General features: G+C 47.4%; 1 protein-coding gene across 1 annotated transcript; it reads left to right on the top strand.

The window, feature by feature from the left end:
• The first annotated feature begins 82 nt into the window (after positions 1–82).
• On the top strand, positions 83–2,977 carry LOC147978410 (alcohol acyltransferase 9-like). Its single transcript, XM_087546260.1, has 2 exons — positions 83–579; positions 1,807–2,977. The coding sequence occupies exons 1-2, from the start codon at positions 133–135 to the stop codon at positions 2,815–2,817; spliced, it is 1,458 nt and encodes a 485-aa protein (XP_087402386.1). The 5' UTR covers positions 83–132; the 3' UTR covers positions 2,818–2,977.
• The last annotated feature ends 19,396 nt before the right edge of the window (positions 2,978–22,373 follow it).

Raw genomic sequence — 22,373 nt, 5'->3', positions numbered from 1 at the left:
TGATACGGAATTAATTTACTAACCAATCAATAAAAAAAAAAATGCATCGGCATAATATCTTCCATGGTATATAAGCCGAGCAGAGCAGAGGCCCGTGGCCAAAGCCCAAAAAGACCAGCAAGAGAGACAGACATGGACACGGGGCTGGAGGTCTCCGGCGAGGTGCAGTACCGTGGCGACCCGGTCTTGGTGCCGCCCCGCCGCCCCACGCCGCGCCACGAGCTCTACCTCTCCAACCTCGACGACCAGCGCTTCCTCCGCTTCTCCATCAAGTACCTCTACGTCTTCTCCGCCGGCGCCGCCGTCCCCGCCGACGCGCTCCGGTCCGCGCTGGCCGAGGCCCTCGTGGACTACTACCCGCTGGCGGGGAGGCTCCGTCCCGGCGACGGCGAGGAGGAGGGGAAGCTCGCCGTGGACTGCAATGCCGAGGGGGCGCTGTTCGCCGAGGGCTCCCTGCCCGGGCTCGCCGCAGCCGACTTCCTCCGCGGTGGCGGGGCCACGCCGCACAAGTCGTGGCGGAAGCTGCTGTACAGGGTTGACGCGCACGGCTTCGTCGGCGTGCCACCGCTCGTCGTCCAGGTCAGTCACCAGTTGCCACTCTGCTCTACTCTGCCCTCGATCAATTAGTTAATTAACCAACAATACGCTTTTTATTCTTTACAAATAAATTTCCCTTGCAGCAAAAAATGATTCTCCCCTACACTAATTATTCTTCACAAATTTCCTTTGCATGCATCTATAGATCTATCCATTTATCACTGCTTGGTTTCTGTAGATGGTCAGGAATAAGCTTGATTTTATGCTGTAGCTGCTGCTCCTGCATGACTTGAAAAAGAACAGCCTAGTGCTCGAGTACAGTAATCATATCATATAGAATTAGTTTGTTAATCAGTGCAGTACGTCCAAGAAAAAACTGCTTGAGTAGATCTAACTGAGTGGGAGTAATTAAGATTGTTGCTAAACTATGTTATCGTCCCAGTAGTAGTGTGATTGATGTATGATCTCTGACCTGCAGAGCTTAGGAGACAGCAAAGTTGGCCAAAAGCAAATGATAGATAGGGTTAGGAGAGTCCAGCCAACCTTTCTCAAAAGCTCTCATCTTTGCCTCGCCACCTTTATTTTCTCAGGCACACTTTGTCCTTCCAAACAACCCAATCCACTTGCATGTTGTCAAGTTTATCATGATTAGTGGCAGATACATGCACGATCTGATTTTCTCAAAATATGCTTTGTTCCTCAAAGACTTGGGTGTGTATATCTTAGCTAGATCAGAATGAGATCTTCAGGGGCAATCTTTCTCACTTTCAAATTTCAATCCTTATCATATGATATCTACTACGCTACGAGTAGTATATATGTAGGCCTGCAGGGAGCATCAGCATCCTTGATCCTCTTTGTGTTGTTCTAGGATTGTTGAAATTGAAACTAGAATCTAGTTTAACTGTTTATTCAACTGGAAAATAATCTACTAAACAGTAGTACTACACTCCACTGAGGTGCTGCCTTTAACTGTGGCTTTATGAGTTCAGTGGGGGTGGCCTGTCCTAGCTCAAACTGAATTCTCAGCTGCTGCATCTCGCCGATCCTCTGCAGATTTTGTACTGGCAACACAGTAATTAGCACTTTCTAGTACTAGATCATGTGTATGTTGCAGTGCCATCACTGTCAAGCTTCCGGCCTGACTAATCATGATCATCACCATCGTGATCTTGGTCATTGATGTTGCGAGATAGATCTTTGATTTAGACCTGCAATCTAGTGCGCCACTGACTGACAAGCACATGAATGGCCGGCATGGCATCGCAGGTGACCCACCTCGGCTGCGGCGGCATGGTGCTGTGCACGGCCATCAACCACTGCCTCTGCGACGGCATCGGCACGGCGCAGTTCCTGCATGCATGGGCGCGTGCCGCCAGGTCCGACATCGCCGGTGCCGGTGAGCACCCCGTGGTCCACGACCGCCGCGCCCTGCGCCCGCGCTGCCCGCCGCGCGTCGAGTTCGCACACCCGGAGTATTGCCAAGACGCCGTCGCCCACGACAAGCCCACGCTCCTGGACCACCTGCTAGGCCAGCCGCTCTCGCCGATGTCTCTCACCTTCACGGGGGCGCACCTGGGGCACCTCAAGAAGCAGTTGCTGCTGTCGGCGCAGGCGCTCAAGCGCTGCACCTCCTTCGAGGCGCTGGCGGCCACGGTGTGGCGCGCGTGGGTGCGCGCGCTGGACCCGCCGGCGGCACTCCGCGTGAAGCTCCTCTTCTCGGTGAATGCCCGGCGGCACCTAAAGCCGGAGCTCCCCAAGGGATACTACGGCAACGGTTTCGTGCTTGGGTGCGCGGAGTCTACGGCGGGGCAGGTGGCGGCGGTGGCTGCGCCGGCGACAGTGATCCGGCTCGTGCAGGAGGCCAAGGAGCGCGTGGACGACGACTACGTGCGGTCCATGGTGGACCTCCTGGAGGAGCGTCGCGTCGGCACGGGCGGTGGAGCCAAGCCGGATCTGTCGGCGAGCCTGGTGATCTCGGCATGGACGCGGTTGGGGCTGGAGGACCTCGACTTCGGCGCTGGCACGCCGGCGCACATGGGCCCGCTCACCAGCGAGATATACTGCGTGTTCGTCCCGGTGGCAGGCGACCCTGGAGGCGTCACCGTGCTCGTCTCCGTCCCGCAGGCGGCTGCTGACAAGTTCGAGCACTACTGCTGCAACCCTGTTGAACCCAGTGGAGTGGAAGACACGGACGACGGTGCCATCGCCGCCGGTATGCTGGAGCGCGACGAGCAGCACCAACCCTGTCATGGACATGAGATCAAGATCGATTACTAATCCTAGCATGCATAATGCCCAATCTCAACTTGTCATGGAACACAGGGATGAACTTATACATGCATGCATGCATGCATGCTTATGTAAATTTTGTGTTTGTAAATCAAGACATATTCAATCTTGTTCGTCTGATCCATCGAAAATTTGAACATGATCATAAGCATGCTGATCGTCATCAATCAACAACTTAAAAACACAGTCTGCTCGATCCATAATCATATCTAGAGCATCTTCCTGTAATTTGTAAATTATATCTAGTCTTTTGAACCTAACTATAAATTTCCTCACCCGCAAAAAAAAAAAAAACTATAATTTTCCAGGTGAGAATTTCTGTAACGAATTAGGAAGGCGAGGGAATGGAACTTTTACTGGTGATTGGATTTGATAAAACACAGCCTGCTCGATCCATCATCTTTGCATCAAATCAAATCGTTTAAGCTTTATTAGCTTTTGCATTATTCCACCGACCACATGGATCGGTCGACCGAGGCAAGTCAAAGCAATCCGTTCTTTATGCCGCGTACTACTGGCTCCAACGATGCATCCATCTCTCTTTTCATCACTACTAGTACAAGGTCAAAGCTGGAAGCTTTTGCAGATACTTCAATCAAATCTGCTGCACGTAGCTTTTTCGTACCACTTAGCTATCGCGCTTGTCTGCCAACGAGTGATCCACGTCCATACACATTATCTAATTTAATGTAACAATCGGTAATCTCTAAACTTTTTTTTAATTCCCGGCTGCCTAAAGTTTTATTCATAAATCATGGCCAATTATATTTGCACATATTTATAACCTAAATTGTTGTATTAAAAGATGTTACGAAATTTTGGTCAGGAAAAGAGTAACAATCATTTGTATAGTCATCGTATTATATGCAGGACTGCATTGTATTTTCCATTTTAGGAGGTTTTTTTAATAATGTTGGTGTTCGATCAATACTCATTTTGGTCTCCTCTGTAGATACAGGAAGATTATATATGAAGTGAGACTCTGAGAATGGTTCCATATTGATTCCAAAGTCTTGAAAGGTTACTCTCGTTAAGATGGGAGCACATAGTGCGACATTTTGGCTCATCGGCTCTAGGCAGCCTGGATTTTTTTATAAACGAGAAACTTTTTTTACAAGTTTCATAAACATTAAATGGTTCTTCTGGAATAAATATAGATATCTATACATTTTTTAAATAATATGTTTGATTTGTAGGCTACGCAGAAGACACTAATTTGTGGCTCCAAAAAGGGAAAGAAAAAAAACTATATTTTGCCCATGTATTTATCTTTTTTCTGTGTAAAGCAAAGATCTGTTGATTATTTTTTTCTATACATGCATTTATATGTTTAATAAAATGAGATTTCTAATTGTTTTCAAAATAAATAAATAAATACTAGCTCATTGAAGCTCGGGAGATATCATGACTCTTCATCGGTGTATTACACTGCATGGTAAGGGTTCCATAGATTTCTTTCCTTGGTTGCGGGGTATCTTGGGGTAAACCCGTTGCATTATCTGGCAGGCTTGGCTAAACGCTCTGGAACATGCACAACTAATTAATAATTTTGTTCAATGACATTGAAACTTGTGATATTTGTATGCCTGTATTGCAATCTTGTGTCACTGTATTCACAAAGAAAATAAATCTCGTGTCATCACCATTTGCCTACCTTGGTCAGCGAGCTTTATCTATAAAGCCGGGCGTAATGCCCCCTATGCAAAAAATGTAGCTATTTGTGGAAAGTGTGCACTAATGAGTTTAACTTTATGACCAACTTCTTACTTCTCGCAAAAAAACAATTTCTTACAATTTAGAGGACTCGGCGAGTATAATGAGGAGTTATAAAAAGACAATAGAGATAAGTAACACAAAGTTAAACTAATATGAAGGAATCAACCGCCTCTAATTTCCCTTCCCTTCAAGGAAAAGTGCTGCTAACTAAGACATACTCTTGTATATCATGCACGTTTTTGGTTGGACATGGGATCAAGCATAACTAGTTAGCATTGCCATTTCCATGTATCTGAGGCATCTTCTTTCGTTGATATTTGCAGGATGCTATTCCATCAGTTAGTATGTAAATCCATCCAATGGAATCAAATTCCTTTCCTCAACTACAGAACTCGACACATGGGGGAAGATGCCGTCTAGTATCATAGAAGTTGAGAGGCTCGCCCAACGCCCAACGCGCGGCGCGTGGCCGCTCAACCTCACATGGGGAGCAAGTGCTGCCCATGCCAGCAAGGTTTGGAGACACTGAAAATGTTTCAGAGAGAAAAAGCGAAAGTGTTTCGGAGAAACCGGAAGTGTTTGGGAGTAAATTATCAAGCCGGAAAAGTTCTGCAGTAGGTTGGAAATTTTTGAGTAAAAATCGGTTAATTGGCAGATATCTGATTAATCTCTAATGAGAGAAGTGCATATTTTAACCCTGAACTTTTGCCCTAGTCTAATTTACAACCCTAAATTCTAATACCGTCTAAATTACAACCCCCAACTCTAAAAACCGGTCAGGATTCGACCCTTCCCTCCCTGTTGACCGGTTTTGACCTGTCAACATGCCACATCAGCAAAACAATCAAAATTACCAGAAAAAATAAATAAAAATCTGTAAAATCAGGAAAAAATCCAGGGAAAATATATTTAAAATTTGAAATTTCCAAAAAAAGAAATGAAAATTTAGGAAAGTTTTTTTTCGGAAATTTCGCGGGGAAAATCGGAAAATTTAACTTTTTGTATTTTTTTTGTTTTACATGATTTTTTGGTTTTTTCTGGAAATTTTGATTTTTTTACAACTTTGTTTTCCGTACTTTTCCCTGAATTTTCCAGAAATTTGATATTCTATATTTTTTCGACCTTTTCTTTATTTCTTGATTTTACAGTTTTTTCTGGAAATTTGAATTATTTGCTGATGTGGCATGCTGACTGGACCCATTGACTGGTCAAAACCGGTCAACAGGGAGGGGAGGGTTGAATCCTGGCCAGTTTTGAGAGTTGGGGGTTGTAGTTTAGACGGTATCGGAGTTCGGGGTTGTAAATTAGACTATGGCAAGAGTTCGGGGTTGAAATGCACTTCTCTCGTCTCTAATCCCTAGCCGACTAAAATACTAACGATAAGTGATATTCCAAACATTGGAGGTATGTAACTCAAAATTAAATTAATGGACGATTCAGTCGCTCTAACTTCCCTTCCGATATTGGAAAAGTGATGCTAACTAAGACATACTCCACTTTGTATATCATGCGTGTTTTCGGTTGGACATGGGATCTGGCAGAACTAATTTGCATTGCCATTTCCATGCATGTGAGGCATCTTTCTTTCGTCGATCAAGGCAACTGAAATTCGATAGATTTTGTAGGATGCTATTCTATTAGTTACTTCCATCACATACATGGAGTTAGTATGTAACATTGTAAATATATCTCATGGAATCATATTCCTTTCCTCAACTAAGAAACTCGGCTAGAAAAAACTCTCCCGTCTAGGTTGCACTGGCAAGCGCATGGATTCACCTCCCCTCTACCTACCACTCCATTGGATGGTGGCAAGGAGGGGAATCCCAGTGCCTTCGCCCAGGCTATTAGTTTAGGTTAGGGTTTTTAGGGGTTGTTTGGTTGGATGCCTGACCGAACTTGCCTGGCCTGACCACCTGCCTCGAATGTGACAGTGTATTGTTTGGTTGCTATCATGAGTGACCCTCTTACTTGTCTGGCCCGAGTTACCACTAGCCATAATTAGCCAGACCGGCCTCCGGTAGTGTGGTTAGCCTGAGTCAGGCCTCCTATTTCTTACGCCTGGTTGTGCCTGTTGCATCGCTTGGAATTAAAATAGCCATTCTTTTGCATAGATAGGATAGGTGTGGAGTTCTTTACATAATAATTGTATTGTATCATGTCAGTCGGGCTCAGACACAAACCAAACAACACTGCACTCAGGCTGCCAGGTCAGGCTAAAATCTTTTGTTTTCCAGGCTACCGGCTGATAACCCACAAGTATAGGGGATCAATTGTAGCCTCTTTTGATAAGTAAGAGTGTCAAACCTAACGATGAGCTAAAGGTAGAACAAATATTCCATCAAGTTCTATCGACCACCGATACAACTCTACACACGCTTAACGTTCGCCTTACCTAGAACAAGTATGAAACTAGAAGTACTTTGTAGGTGTTGTAGGCTAGGTTTGGAAAATAATAAAGAGCATGTAAATAAAATCTAGGGACTGTTTAGATAAAGACGCAACTAAATTAGTTTCAGTAGAGAGCTTTTTGTCACGAGAAAGTTATTTGTCCCTAGACAATCAATAACTAGACCGGTAATCATTATTGCAATTTTATTTGAGGGAGAGGCATAAGCTAACATACTTTCTCTTCTTGGATCATATGCACTTATGATTGGAACTCTAGCAAGCATCCGCAACTACTAAAGCTCATTAAGGTAAAACCAAACCATAGCATTATAAGGCATCAAGTCCTCTTTACTCCCATACGCAAACAACCTACTTACTCGGGTCTGTGCTTCTGTCACTCACGCCACCCACCATAAGCAAATCATGAGCATATTGCAAACCCTACAGCGGGGATCCCTCACGCTTGCGCGACATGGAGAGCACCATAGGACAAAACCAATAATAAAACATGCAACTCAAACCAATCACGATCATCAATTAACCCATAGAACAAAACGGATCTACTCAAACATCATAGGATAGCCATACATCATTGGGAAATAATATATAGCATCGAGCACCATTTTTAAGTAGTGATTACAGCGGGTAAAAGAGGTGTTACACCGCTGCATAGAGGGGGGGGGGAGTTGGTGATGACGGTGGCGAAGTTGTTGGTGTAGATCGTTGTCGCAATGATGGCCCCAGCGGTGTTCTGGCGCCACCGGGGGAGAGGGGGAGAGAGCCCCCTTCTTCTTCTTCCTTGACCTTCCCCCTAGATGGGAGAAGGGTTTCCCCTCCGGCCCATGGCCTCCATGGTGGAAGAGGGGCGAGAGCCCCTCCGAGATTGGATCTCTCTCTCTCTCTCTCTCTCTCTCTCTCTCTCTCTCTCTGTTTCCTTCTTGTTTCTGCGCTCCCTGATTCTTCCCTTTCACCGTTTCTTAAATTCCCGGAGACCCGTAACTCCGATTGGGCTGAAATTTTGATACGATTTTTATTCGGATATTGGCTTTCTTGCGGCAAAATAAGGGCACCAACCGCCTTACAGAGTGGCCACGAGGGCCCAGGGCGCGCCCTACCCCCTAGGGTGCGCCCCTCACCCTCGTGGGCCCCTTGGGCATCGTCTCGCGTTGATTCCACTTCCCCAAATTCACATATATTCCAAAAAATCTCCGTAAGTTTTTATCCCGTTTGGACTCCATTTGATATGGATTTTCTGTGAAACAAAAAACATGCAACAAAAAGGAACTGGCACTAGGCACTGGGTCAGTATGTTAGTCCCAAAAATGTATAAAAATTTGCCAAAAGTATGTAAAAGTTGTAGAATATTAGTATGGAACAATAAAAAATTATAGATACGACGGAGACGTATCAGCATCCCCAAGCTTAATTCCTACTCGTCCTCGAATAGGCAAATGATAAAAAAGATAATTTTTTATGTGGAATGCTACCTAGCATAATCTTGATCATGTACTCTAATCACGGCATGAATGTTAAGACACGAGTGATTCAAAGCAATAGTCTATCATTTGACATTAAGACAATAATACTTCAAGCATACTAATAAAGTAATCATGTCTTCTCAAAATAACATGGCCAAAGAAAGTTCGTCCCTACAAAATCATATAGTTTGGCTATGCTCCATCTTCGTCACACAAAATTTTCAAATCATGCACAACCCCGATGACAAGCCAAGAAATTGTTTCATACTTTAGTATTCTCAAACTTAACCTTCACGCGATACATGAGCGTGAGCCATGGACATAGCACTATAGGTGGAATAGAATATGATGGCGGAGGTTGTGTGGAGAAGACAAAAAGGAAGAAAGTCACACATCGACGCGGCTAATCAATGGGCTATGGAGATGCCCATCAATTGATGTCAATGCGAGGGGTAGGGATTACCATGCAACAGATGCAAAAATCTACAAGTCATCAAAACCAAGAACTACGCACATGCTTTTTTTTGACCCATGTGACTGTAGAACAATTGTTCTACGGCATAATATATTAAATAATGGATATTTACAAATACATGTGTGGGAGGTGAGGTGAGCTGTATATAACCTAGCCAATACCAACTCTGTTTGCCATTTTACTCTCAAGCTAGAAAGACGAGTCTAAGCGATACTCTCTAAGAAACTAAAGATGAAAGGTTGTTTTGACTCTTTGACCCTATATTGGAGCAAAGAAAAGTCCTCCTTGAATCTGCTTAGCCAAGACCGAAGAGTTGGCACGACACTTTTGAAGTGTTTATTGTTTCTTTCCTTCCAAATGCTCCATGCGGCAAGCAAGAAAATTTCCGTGAACATTGGCCTCCCCCAGTTAGTTTTTGCTTCCGTGATCATTGAGAGTCTGGAGACAGTACTTGCCCATGCAAGGTTGATCTTGACCCAACAGGTTTTGCTGAATTGGCATCGAAAGATCATGTGGTCGATGGTTTCCTCAATTGTTTGTCCACAGAGGATGCAATTATAGTTGTTCCCGATGTTGTAATGTCTCCATTTGAGCATGTTTCTAGTGTTTAGTCTGTCGGAGAGAAGTAGCCAACCAAAAACCTTGATTTTTGACGTGACTTTAGATTTCCATAGCCATCGGTAGGTCCCATGCGCCCTCACGTTGCGAAAGTAGAACCTGTAGTATCTTCTTGCCGTGAAATCCTTCGCCCCCAAGTACACATCCAGGTATCATGCATTGTGTCGTTGAGATCAATGTTGGCCGCAATAACTTGAAGATCGCGTACCTCTTCCCTCGCTTGCATAGATAGGGGTAGGTGAAACGCTTCATGCAGAGACGTAATACCTAAGAAAGCTCTGAGAGATATGTCTTCATCTTTAGTAAAAGAGAAAGCTCTAGGGTGTGAATCAGCTAGGATCGAATCGGTCCACTGGTCCTTCCACATTAGGACATTTGAGCCCTCATAAACTGAAATTTTTGTGATGCCACGATATATTGGTGTTAGCTTGAGTACATCACGCCACCAGAAGGAGCCACAAGGGTCAGAGGCATGAGGGATTTTGTTGGTATAGTATGAGGTCCAGATCAAGTCCACCCACGGCAAATCAAACTTGTTGTAGAACTTGTGGAGGTATTTCAAGAGTAGTGCCTCACTCTGGACTTTTAGATTGATGATTCCAAGGCCTCCACTCTCTTTGGGTTGGCAGATCATGTCCCAAGAGGCCAGGGAATTACAGGTTTCACCTTGGTCGGTTTTCTTTGTCCATAGACATCTTCTTCGAAGCTTATCAAGAAGTTCTAGGGTTTTTGGTGGGAATTTCATGGTGCAGAGTGCAAAGATCATCAGGGATGTGATCACCGAGTTTAGCAGGTTGAGTTTTGCTCCATATGACATCAAGTTAAGGGTAGAGGATAATCTTCTTTCCACTGAGCAAACCAGGGGCATAAGATCTTGCACCGAGGGCCTTGTTGTGCCAAGCGGTAATCCCAAGTAAGTGAATAGCATTTTGCCAACGTTACATCCAAATATTTGTGCTAGGGAGTTGGAGAGTGAGGTATCGCAGTTGATTGGGATTAGGGTAGATTTGTGAAAATTTATTTTGAGGCCAATAGAGGTAGCGTAATCTGTGAGTATACCTTTGATTGTATTGACTTGAATGGGGCATGCTGGCATGACGAGGATAGTATCGTCCACGTATTGAATCACTGGGTAATCTGTTTGGCCAGTGCGGGGGAAAGGTAATTGAATGTGCCCTTGTTTGTAAGCCTCATTGATTGCTGCCTGAAGTAAATCCGCCGCAACAACAAAGATTAGGGGCGACAGTGGGTCACCCTGACGTACCCCGCATTTGCAAAAAAATTGTCGGCCCGGGACACCATTAAGTAGAACCGAAGATTTTCCCGATGAAAAGATGCTTTGAATCCATCCTATCCACATCTCATTGAATCCCATGCTTCTCATAATTGCAATCATTGCTTCATGCTCAATCGTGTCAAAGGCTTTGGCAAAGTCTAGTTTTAAGAGAATTATTCCTTTTTTTGATGCTTGGCATTGAAAAATGTATTCAAATGCCCACGCTAGGCAGTCCTGAATGGATCTCCCCCGAATGAAGCCATATTGATTACGATGGATAATTTTAAGAATGATTTTATGGAGTCTGTTTGCAAGCAATTTGGTGATCACTTTTAGGCAACAATTCAACAATGTGATGGGTCTATAATCACTTACTTCAGCCGGTGAGTTGATCTTGGGTATCAGGGTAATGATACCATCATTTATGCTCTCGAGGTTGAGGCCACCATCAAAGAATTCTGAACAAAACTTGTAGAAGTCTTCCTTAATGATATGCCAACAAGTTTTTAGCAACAAACCGTTGAAGCCGTCTAGTCCTGGAGCTCTATTAGCAGGCATTTCTTTGATGACTTGGTCAATCTCCTCATGAGTGAATGGCACAGTAAGTTGATCAAGATCTGCAATTCTTTTAATGATACTAGGTAAGTCGAATTTCATTTGGAACGGTTTTGAGGTACCCAGTCTTGTTTTAAATGTTTGAAAAGTGATGGCCTCTTTGCTAGCATGATCTTCTACTGTAGAACCGTCAAGCAGTTGAAGTGTGGCAATGTTATTTTTTCTATATCTCTCTGAGGCTAGAGCTTGAAAGAATTTCGGTTGTTCGTCACCAAATTTAATCCACCGAATAGTGCATCGCTTCTTCCAGTATTGCCTCTGATATGAAAGTAGCCTGAGTATATGCTTTTTAAGAATTTTTCGGAAGTTGAACTCCGGATCAATGAGGTCTCTTTTGTTCTCAAGAGCGTCTAGTTCTGTTAGTGCCTTATTGGAGGTTCTGAATGGCAATGGACAACTTTGAAATGTTCTTGCTCCATTTTTTAAGGCCCCTCTTAGAAGTTTAAATTTTCTGCATAGCACAGTTGGCAGGGTTTGTGGATCGGACCGGTTTGGACCATGCAGTGGAGATAGTCTCATAGAAACCCGGGTGATGAACCCAATATGATTCAAATCTGAAGATTTTGGAGCGTGGTATAGATGTTTGAATCATGACACAACAAGGAATGTGATCAGAGACTGGTTTGCCCATTGGTTTGACCATAGTGTTTGGATAGTTATGGGTCTAGTTAGTGGATGTAAAGAACCAATCCAATTGTTTGAGCAGTGGTCGCGTTTGCATATTATTCCAGGTGTACTTACGGCCTTTAATGGGAAGTTCAATCAAAGATTATGTTCTGATGAACTCGTTAAACGTATTCATATCAGTGAAGTTGCCACCTGGTTTGTTTCTGTTTTCAGGGCTTCTAATGTAGTTAAAATCTCCTAAAAGAAGCCAGTCTTCATCATTTGGGATGTTCAGATCAAGAAGCCAATCAGTGTATGTGATCCTGTTGTCCCCCTGGCATGGACCATAAATATTTACCAGCGTCCAAGTTTGAGAAGATTGCATGGATGTAAATTTAATCCTAGGGAAAAATCTTGCGTGAAAGCAACCGACCCGTCAAAAATAGCACTATTCCAAATCGTGGCAATGCCTCTAAAGGCACCGCGGGAGGGGGTGTACGCAAACTTATCAAAACGACGAGGGCAACAAGATTTAATAAAAGCCAAATCAATCACCTGCTTTTTAGTCTCCTGCAAACAGATTATAGAGCAACCACTTGACGAGATAGCATTAGATAAGACTAATAGTTTATCATCGGAGTTTAGACCACAAACATTCCAACATAAAACATTCCAGTTTTGTAAAAGAGCCATAAAATGAGGTAAAAGCACTGTAATTAGGCCGAAGAGGAGGAGCCCGCTCCCTTTGGCGCCATGAGAGCGTCATTAGAGAGCTCCTCAGGAGGAATAGCACACTTCTGGATGCCCACCTGCTGAATGATAGCGATTGGAGTAGGTGGAGGAATTGAGGCATCCACATCGTCAGGTTCAAAGATCACCACTCGAGTTTTAGCAGTCGAGGTTACACGGGGTTTGACCTTGGAGAGTGAGGGAGTCCTGGATTAGGGGGTGTCCGGATAGCCGGACTATACCTTCGGCCGGACTCCTGGACTATGAAGATACAAGATTGAAGACTTCGTCTCGTGTCCGGAAGGGACTTTCCTTGGCGTGGAAGGCAAGCTTGGCGATACGGATATGTAGATCTCCTACCATTGTAACCGACTCTATGTAACCCTAGCCCTCTCCGGTGTCTATATAAACCGGAGGGTTTTAGTCCGTAGGACGAACAGACAATCATACCATAGGCTAGCTTCTAGGGTTTAGCCTCTCTGATCTCGTGGTAGATCTACTCTTGTACTACCCATATCATCAATATTAATCAAGCAGGACGTAGGGTTTTACCTCCATCGAGAGGGCCCGAACCTGGGTAAAAACATCGTGTCCCCGGTCTCCTGTTACCATCCGCCTAGACGCACAGTTCGGGACCCCCTACCCAAGATCCACCGGTTTTGACACCGACATTGGTGATTTCATTGAGAGTTCCTCTGTGTCGTCACTTTTAGGCCCGATGGCTCCTCCGATCATCAACGACGATGCGATCCAGGGTGAGACTTTTCTCCCCGGACAGATCTTCATATTTGGCGGCTTTGCACTGCGAGCCAATTCACTTGGCCATCTGGAGCAGATCGAAATCTACGCCCCTGGCCGTCAAGTCAGATTTGGAAGTTTAAACTACACAGCGGACGACCGCGGAGACTTGATCTTCGACAGATCTGAGCCGCAGCCGAGCGCGCCGCACTGTCCCGGTGGGCATGATCTAGCTCTGCCGCCGAACAGTGCCCTGGAGGCCGCACTTGTGTCCGCTCCGACCCTTGGCTCGGAACCAACCACACCAATCGAGGATAGGTGGTTAGACACTGCCTCGGGGGCTGCAATCTCTACGGCGATCAAGCCGAACACCAGCCTTGTCCTCCGCGAAGCCCGTGACTCCAAGATGCCGGACTCCTCTCCGGACTCCAAGCCCTCCGCGCCCCTACCGATCGAATCCGATTGGGCGCCGATCATGGAGTTCACCGCCGCAGACATCTTTTAGCACTCGCCCTTCGGCGACATTCTGAATTCACTCAGGTCTCTCTCTTTGTCAGGAGAGTCCTGGCCGGACTATGACCGGCAGGATTGGGATGTGGACGACGAAGAAATTCGATGCCCACCCACCGCCCACTTCGTAGCCACTGTCGATAATTTAAACGACGTGCTCGACTTCGACTCCGAAGACATCGATGGTATGGACGATGATGTAGGAGATGAACATGAACCAACGCCTATAAGGCACTAGACAACCACCTCATCTCATGATGTATACATGGTGGACACACCCAAATGAAGTGATGACGAGGAACACAGGGATGCAACGAGGGATCGTTCACTCGAAAAGCAATCAAAGCGGCGACGTAAGTGCCGCTCCAAGCCCTGCCTCGACAGAGACAGCAGCCATACAGACCTAGCCATAGAGCAGGACGAGCCAGCGGATGACGAACATGCCTTCGAGCAACCGTCCGAACAGAGCAACTTGGATAAACAAACCGAACACCCCGTCCCTGGCGAAAACAACAGTCCGGACGACCTTACGCCGGATAGGCTCATGGAGCAGAAGAACCTCCACAAAAGTCTCGTCGCCACTGCGCGTAGCCTGAAAAAGCAGAAGCGGAAGCTCAAAAATGCGGAAGATGCACTCAGAATCAGATGGAGCAAAGTACGCAACACCGCAGACAAATATGGCGGCAGTCACCGCACAAAAAGCTATCCAAAGTGAAAGCTACTGCCTGAATTTGACGAGGAGGCCTTAGAGCCCCCGCAGTCAAAAAATAGGAAAGCCACCCGGTCGGATAGACGACCGCATGGCCAGCATGGAGCGGCAAGCGGCGCCGCACACAAGCCGGCATGCGATCCACCAAAGGATCCGCATCAAAAAGATGGCCCAGCCAGATCTATCTACGGGCCAAGAAAGCAAGCTCTAGTAAGCAATTCAACAAAACAAATATCCGAACATCACGGCACACCCAAATACAGGGGTGCCGCACACCCCCTATGTTTCACCAATGAGGTGCTGGACCATGAATTTCTAGAGGGATTCAAGCCCGTAAACATAGAGGCGTACGACGGAACAACTGACCCTGGGGTCTGGATCGAGGATTATATCCTCCACATACACATGGCCAGAGGAGATGACCTCCACGCCATAAAATACTTACCCCTCAAGCTTAAAGGGCCAGCCCGGCATTGGCTCAAAAGCCTTCCCGAAAACACCATGGGAAGTTGGGAAGAGCTTGAGGATGCTTTCCGGGCAAATTTTCAAGGGACCTATGTCCGCCCTCCGGATGCAGACGATCTCAGTCACATAACTCAACAGCCCGGAGAGTCAGCCCGGAAATTCTGGAACAGATTTCTTACTAAAAAGAATCAGATAGCTGACTGTCCGAATGCCGAAGCCCTAGCAGCTTTTAAGCATAACGTTCGAGACGAATGGCTCGCCAGACACCTCGGCCAAGCAAAGCCAAGAACAATGGCCGAATTAACAAGCCTCATGACCCGCTTTTGCAGGAGAGGACAGCTGGTTAGCAAGATGTAGCACCAGCGACCCAAGTACATCCGAAGTTACGGACGGAAACGGAAAACCCCGACGCAGCAAAGACCAGCGCCAGAATAAGGGAAACAACCCAAAGAGCACGGCGGTCAACACCGGATTCAAAAGCTCGCGGCAGAATCAGAAAAAGCCGCCCCTCAAGGATAATAGGGACGAGCTATCCAACTTAAACAAAATCTTGGACAAGATATGTCAAATACACAGTACTCCCGGGAAGCCTCCGAACCATACCCATAGAGATTGTTGGGTTTTCAAGCAATCCGGCAAACTCAACGCCGAACACAAGGGGCTCGACACACCATGTGAGGACGACGACGAACCCCACAAGCAGAGCACTAGGAAACAAAAGGATTTCCCACAAGAAGTCAAAACAGTAAACTTACTTCACGTGACGAACAGAATGGCGCCAACAGAGATACGCGCCATACGGCCTATCCCAAAGGAGTCTCGCCAATGGTTGTTAAAACCGATCACCTTCGACCATCAGGATTACTCTAGAAGTATCCGGAACGCAGGCTGGACTGCCTTGGTATATTAGATCCAATAATCGGCGGACTCCACTTTACAAATGTCCTGATGGACGGCGGCAGTGGTCTAAACCTGTTGTACCAGGACACAATCCGCAACATGGGGATAGACCCAACAAAAATTTGCCATAGCAAAACCTCCTTTCAAGGGGTAACGCCAGGCCCGGATGCCCGTTGCATGGGTTCTCTCCGGCTAGAAGTTATGTTCGGCTCCCCCGATAACTTCCATCGCGAACAGCTAACTTTCCACATCGCCCCATTCTCAAGTAGCTATCAAGCACTGCTGGGACATGAAGCTTTCGCCCGCTTTAACGCAATACCGCATTATGCATCTCTTACGCTTAAGATGCCCGGTCCACGAGGCATCATCTCATTAAAGGGAAAACATTGAGTGTTCCTCCCGCGCGGAAGACAGTGCGGCTGCCTTGACAGCCCCACAATAAAGCGGCTTCACCAGCCAAAGCACCTTAACAGGTCATCAAGACCACGGACACGGCTAGACGAGTCCGGCATAAACATACAATTGATAAAGGCTTGATAGCCGTATACCCCTGTACTAGGGGCTCCGCGCATATAAAACAAGAGACAATAAAGCTCAATTTTACCCATTTCGATTTATACTTTGTTTATTTAGTATAACTCATGTTCGACACGAACTTTCTTCAACTAAGTTCCTCTCTTTTACAGATGAACACCGTGCTACGCCCGTCCAGGATACAGCACAACAGAGACACAGGCGCAGACGTGCAGCAGGGACCCGTTCCAAGGATTCTTTTCAGATTAAGACCCTGCGTAAACCTTTTTTACTGTCTCTTGTTGATACACATCCCCTGGTTTCTTGGTATAACCAAGGAGGAGGCTGGCATTTTGGCATGTGGCCACGTCAGAGTTTTGCGCGTACCTGGACACTAGGGGCTTATTACTAAGGGCGTTATCCCTCCCGCCCTCATAAAGACCGAATACCTTAGGGAGTGTTCGGCGTCGCGAGTTTGGCCTTATATGCATCAGCTCTGAATCATGTCTTTGGTCAAATGTTGGGTTTTCCCAGCTCCTGTGTTTTGCTACCTTACGTTCCACTCTATCGGCTAAGGTGGCACCAGGAGAACTACTGCGATTGTGCCCCAGTTCGGCCAGGCGAGCACCTCAGTAGAGAAAGCCGAAAACTGACTGTCATGATATAGCGTGAGACTGGTCAACCACTCGATGACTTACCGGAATCTTTAGGATTCCTCCGCATTAACGAAGGGCCGCTTCCCGGCCAGGCACATACGCGCCCCGAGTTCCGGCGAGCGCAGGCGCCACCAGGGGCTATATAAGTAGCCTCACTGTCAAACTCCTATGGCTAAGTGAAAGTGATAAAGCATCACAGTCCGATTGCCTAGTTCACTGCGCTATCACCTCCTTTGTAGGACCAAGACATTGGATCAAGTGTGAAAATGCGCCTTCTGCGAACACCGCCGCATTATGTGCGTGGGGGCTGAAGCCGACGACTGCCATCTTTCAGATTATATATACATATATGTTAAACGGCCGCACAGGAGGTATTATAATACTTGTAGGCACAAGTATAAAAAGCTTCTACAATTTATCAAAATATTGTTTTACAATAACATATGCTATTCGAATATGGTATCCTTCGAGCACTGTGTCTCTATTAAACGAGCGCCTTGCGGAACTTCCTGAAAATAGTGCTCGGCAGGTACTCGGCTTCCATCCGAGTTTGGGGATGCAACAGCGGTGGCCTCCATTTCCGCCCAGTATGTCTTGACACGGGCAAGAGCCATCCGCGCACCCTCTATGCACGCTGACCTCTTCATCGCATTGATATGCGGCGCCGCACCAAGGAACTGCTGCACCAAGTTGAAATAACTTTTTGGCTCTAGCCTCTCTGGCCACAGATGACTCATGACATACTTCATGGCGAGTCCGGACAACCTATTTAGCTCGGCCCATTCGGCCAAATGATCGGCTAATGACAGTGGACGCTCCGGATTGTGGAACTGCGACCAAAAGAGCTTTTCCAGTTCGCGATCTTCTTGATCTCGGAAGTGTTCGGCCGCATCTGCGGCACTCGCTGCCCAATCTAGATAGGTGTCCGCCGTACTCCACATCCAGTCTAACGGAGCATGTTTAGGATCACAGAACTTCCTCCGCAGCATAAAGGGCTTTCCAGCCGTGATCTCTCCGGCCTGACGCAGCTCCTCCTTCATAGCTCTCATCGCAGAGCGAGCATCCTTGGCATCGGCAACGGCCTTCTCTAGGTCTGTCTGTTCCGCCTGATCTTCTTTTTCAAGAAGCTTGCAACGGTCAGCAGCGCTCTTCAGCTTCACAACCATCTCGGCCATTTCCTTCTTGCTTCGGCAGTGAGCAGCCTGTTCGGCTTTCAGCTCTTCAATTGCCTTTCCGGCAGCCGCATCACTTTTCCTGGCTTGCTCCTTGGCTCGGGCAAGTTCCGCCCAAAGATTCTCCATGGCAGCAGCACCATCTGCATCAAGCACACACATTGTAAGATACTGGCATAAAGCTCCTCTTACCAGGTGCCGCTGGAGTAATTACATACCTTGTGCCTTGTCAAGCCGCTTGTTGACAAGCGCGATGTCAGCATCTGCCACGTCAAGTTGCCGCTTTAGCTCGGCAAATTCATCAGTCTGGCTGGCCACCCGACACTTCGCCACCTACGTATGAAGGCAGCATATTAGACCTGGGATTATGATCCTCTGCGCGCCGTCACTTTTGACAACACACAGAGTCTCAGGGGCTACTATCTACACAGGGCGCATCTTATTTATGCGCAACGGTCCAAAAAGGGTACATTATTTCATGTACCTCAAAACCTGTCAGTCAACTCCTAACGGCCTCGTGCAATCCGCTCTCCGCGGATGAAATCCTCTCAATCACCGTACCCATCAATGCACGGTGCTCCTCTGAGATAGATGCTCGCCCTAGCAGATCTTTTAGCTCCTCCGACCGCGCACCAGACGATGCCGGACTCGTCCAATGGCCCTTTTCGAAGGCCGGACGTGGAGGGCTTTGGGGGGCCATATGACTACCTTCCGGCCCTGCCGGATTCGGAGAAACCCTCCGCGACGATACCTTAGGGTCGCCCGCCTCGCAAGGCGGTACGGTAGGGGGAGGCATTCCGCTCTCCATCATCTCCGGAAGAAGATCCCTCGAAGACGAGCTCTGCTGAGAAGGGCTAAGGTTCGAGCTACAAGGTAAATTTTCGATTACTCTTCTCAGATATAACGCAAGGATCTCTCTCATTTCTTAAAAAGAAAAACTACTCTCTACTTATGGCTCGGTGGAGGGCTGATCCCCTTGAGGGCATAATTCGGCCGAAGTATCCCCCGGCGCAGGATCCTCTGACGAAGATTTCTTCCCCCGCTTTGAGGCCATGGTCTCCGGGTCGTCAGAGGAGGTCCTCTTCTTCCCTTGAGGAGAGGAATTTTCGTTTCCTCCCTTCCGTACAACCTTCTTCGAGGAGGCTGTAGCTTCCTTGTCCCCTCCCTCGCTTTCCTCCGAAGGCACAACCTCCAACATCCTGACTAGCACGGGATCTGGCGTGGTCTCGGGGAGGGGGGCCGGACACCTGATTAGCTTTGCTTTCGCTATCCCTCCTATTTAAAGGACAACTCTTTTAGGGGCAATTTTATGATAAATATACGGATAGCGAGTCCGGGCACAAGGCTACTTACTTGAGTATCCGGGCGATTGCAGCTCAGGCCTGCGTCCTCGGTCAAGTCCGGACACATTGCTTGTGATCCGAAGAACAATTTGTACATCTCCACGGGCGTTGCGCCCATGAAATGCTAGAGAGCTCGTGGTCTCTCCGGATTGAACTCCCACAGGCGAAGGGGGCGACGTTTGCCGGGCAAGGCTCGGCGGGTCAACATGACCTGCGTCACCACGACCAGGCTAATGTCTCTTTCTAAGAGATCTCGAATGCGGCCCTGCAACACGGGCACGTCCTTGGATGGCCCCCAGTCCAGTCCTTTGTTGACCCATGACACTAGCTGTGGTGGGGGACCCGAGCGAAAGGCAGGTGGCGCCACCCACTTGGTGCCCCTGGGAACGGTGATGTAAAACCACTCTCGTTGCCATAAGCTGGACTCCTCTTGAAAAGAGCCCTCAGGCCATGGTGCACCAGCATTCTTGCTTATAAAAGCACCTCCGCACTCCGCGTGCCATCCCTCGATCATCTTCGTCTCTACTTTGAAGGTCTTGAGCCATAGTCCGAAGTGAGGAGTAATACGGAGGAAGGCTTCACACACGACGATGAATGAGGAAATATGGAGGATGGACTCCGGAGCTAAGTCATGAAATTCCAGCCCATAATAAAACATGAGCCCCCTCACGAAGGGATCCGTCGGGAAGCCTAGCCCCCGAAGGAAGTGAGACATGAACACCACACTCTCACTAGGCTTGGGAGTGGGAATGACCTGCCCTTGAGCAGGCAGCCTATGCCAGATTTCGCCGGTCAAGAACCTGGCCTCTCTCAACTTCAGCATGTCCTCCTCCGTGACGGAGGAGGGCATCCATCGGCCTCGAAGGTCGGAACCAGACATTGTCGAAGGTCCAAAGCGCCTGAAATCTGGAGCCTTGGGTGTTGGAACTCGAGGCGAAGGGCGAACTCGTTTGAGATTGAAAGAAAGGAGTAAGGCCTTGGTCTCTTTATAATAGGTTGAATACCAAGGGCCCTCCCCGTGACCGTTTAGGACTCGCCTTTGATCGAGAAAACATACCAATGGGTACGGTTGGGTTACCCACGCCCGTATTGATGAGAATCCTGGAATAAGGGGACACAATCTCTGCTTTGACAAGACGTGCCAAGGAAACCGCCTCGCTAAACGCGCTGAGGTGGGACAGTAAAACGATTCGAATAAAGACTTGGCCGTGGTGTGATGTCATGCTACGGAATACGTCAGCAGATTAGATTTGTGTAAATATTATTCTCTCGATGGCAATATGTGGAAACTTATTTTGCAGAGCCGGACACTACCTTTGTGTTCAAATTCTTCTATGAAGTACTTGGAGGAGGAACCCGCCTTGCAATGCCGAAGACAATCTGCGCGCCGGACTCGTCGTCATTGAAGCCTGGTTCAGGGGCTACTGAGGGAGTCCTAGATTAGGGGATGTCCGGATCGCCGGACTATACCTTCGGCCGGACTCCTGGACTATGAAGATACAAGATTGAAGACTTCGTCCCGTGTCCGGAAGGGACTTTCCTTGGCGTGGAAGACAAGCTTGGCGATACGGATATGTAGATCTCCTACCATTGTAACCGACTCTGTGTAACCCTAGCCCTCTCCGGTGTCTATATAAACCGGAGGGTTTTAGTCCGTAGGACGAACAAACAATCATACCATAGGCTAGCTTCTAGGGTTTAGCCTCTCTGATCTCGTGGTAGATCTACTCTTGTACTACCCATATCATCAATATTAATCAAGCAGGACATAGGGTTTTACCTCCATCGAGAGGGCCCGAACCTGGGTAAAAACACCGTGTCCCCGGTCTCCTGTTACCATCCGCCTAGACGCACAGTTCGGGACCCCCTACCCGAGATCCGCCGGTTTTGACACCGACAGAGAGCTTTAGTTTACCATCCGTCAGGTTTTGAGTCTTAAAACCATCATATTTGTTTGACCTCAAACTTCTACGCACAGTGACCATGCAGTCGGGCACATTTTTTTTACCCTTACGACCCTTAGTAGTGACAGAAGAAGATCCTGACTCCTCCACTAAAGCAGCAGCAAGTCCCACCGACTCAGATAGCACGTGAGCCGATACATCCATTTTGCGTCATGCTTTTATATCGATATTTATTGCATTATGGGCTGTTATTTCACATTATGTCACAATACTTATGGCTATTCTCTCTTATTTTACAAGGTTTGCATAAGGAGGGAGAATGCTGGCAGCTGGAATTCTGGGCTGGAAAAGGAGCAAATATTAGAGACCTATTCTGCACAACTCCAAAAGTCCTGAAACTCCACGAAACACCTTATAATAAATAATGAAAAATCCCCGCCAAAGATGAAGACCAGGGGGACCACACCCTTCTCACGAGGGTGGGGGGTGCCCCCCTAGGGCACGCCCCCCTGCCTCGTGGGCCCCTTCGTGGCTCTCCGATGACCATCTTCTCCTATATGAAGTATTTCATCGAGAAAAAAATAAGAAGCAACCTTTCGGGACGAAACTCCGCCGCCACGAGGCGGAACCTTGGCGGATCCAATCTAGAGCTCCGGCAGAGCTGTTCTGCCGGGGAAACTTCCCTCCCGGAGGGGGAAATCATCACCATCGTCATCACCAACGCTCCTAT

The sequence above is a fragment of the Triticum urartu genome, chromosome 3A (assembly GCF_056163025.1).
Source record: "Triticum urartu cultivar PI428250 chromosome 3A, HENAU_Tu73, whole genome shotgun sequence".
In the NCBI taxonomy this organism is placed as follows: Eukaryota; Viridiplantae; Streptophyta; class Magnoliopsida; order Poales; family Poaceae; genus Triticum; species Triticum urartu.
This window is presented reverse-complemented; position numbering and strand designations above follow the sequence as displayed.

What these genes read in the sequence shown, in the direction of transcription:
- LOC147978410 (XM_087546260.1), top strand. Translation starts at nt 133, where the DNA reads ATGGACACGGGGCTGGAGGTCTCCGGCGAGGTGCAGTACCGTGGCGAC. An exon ending in TGCCACCGCTCGTCGTCCAG is followed by an intron (nt 580 to 1,806) that starts GTCAGTCACCAG and finishes ATGGCATCGCAG; the next exon opens with GTGACCCACCTCGGCTGCGG.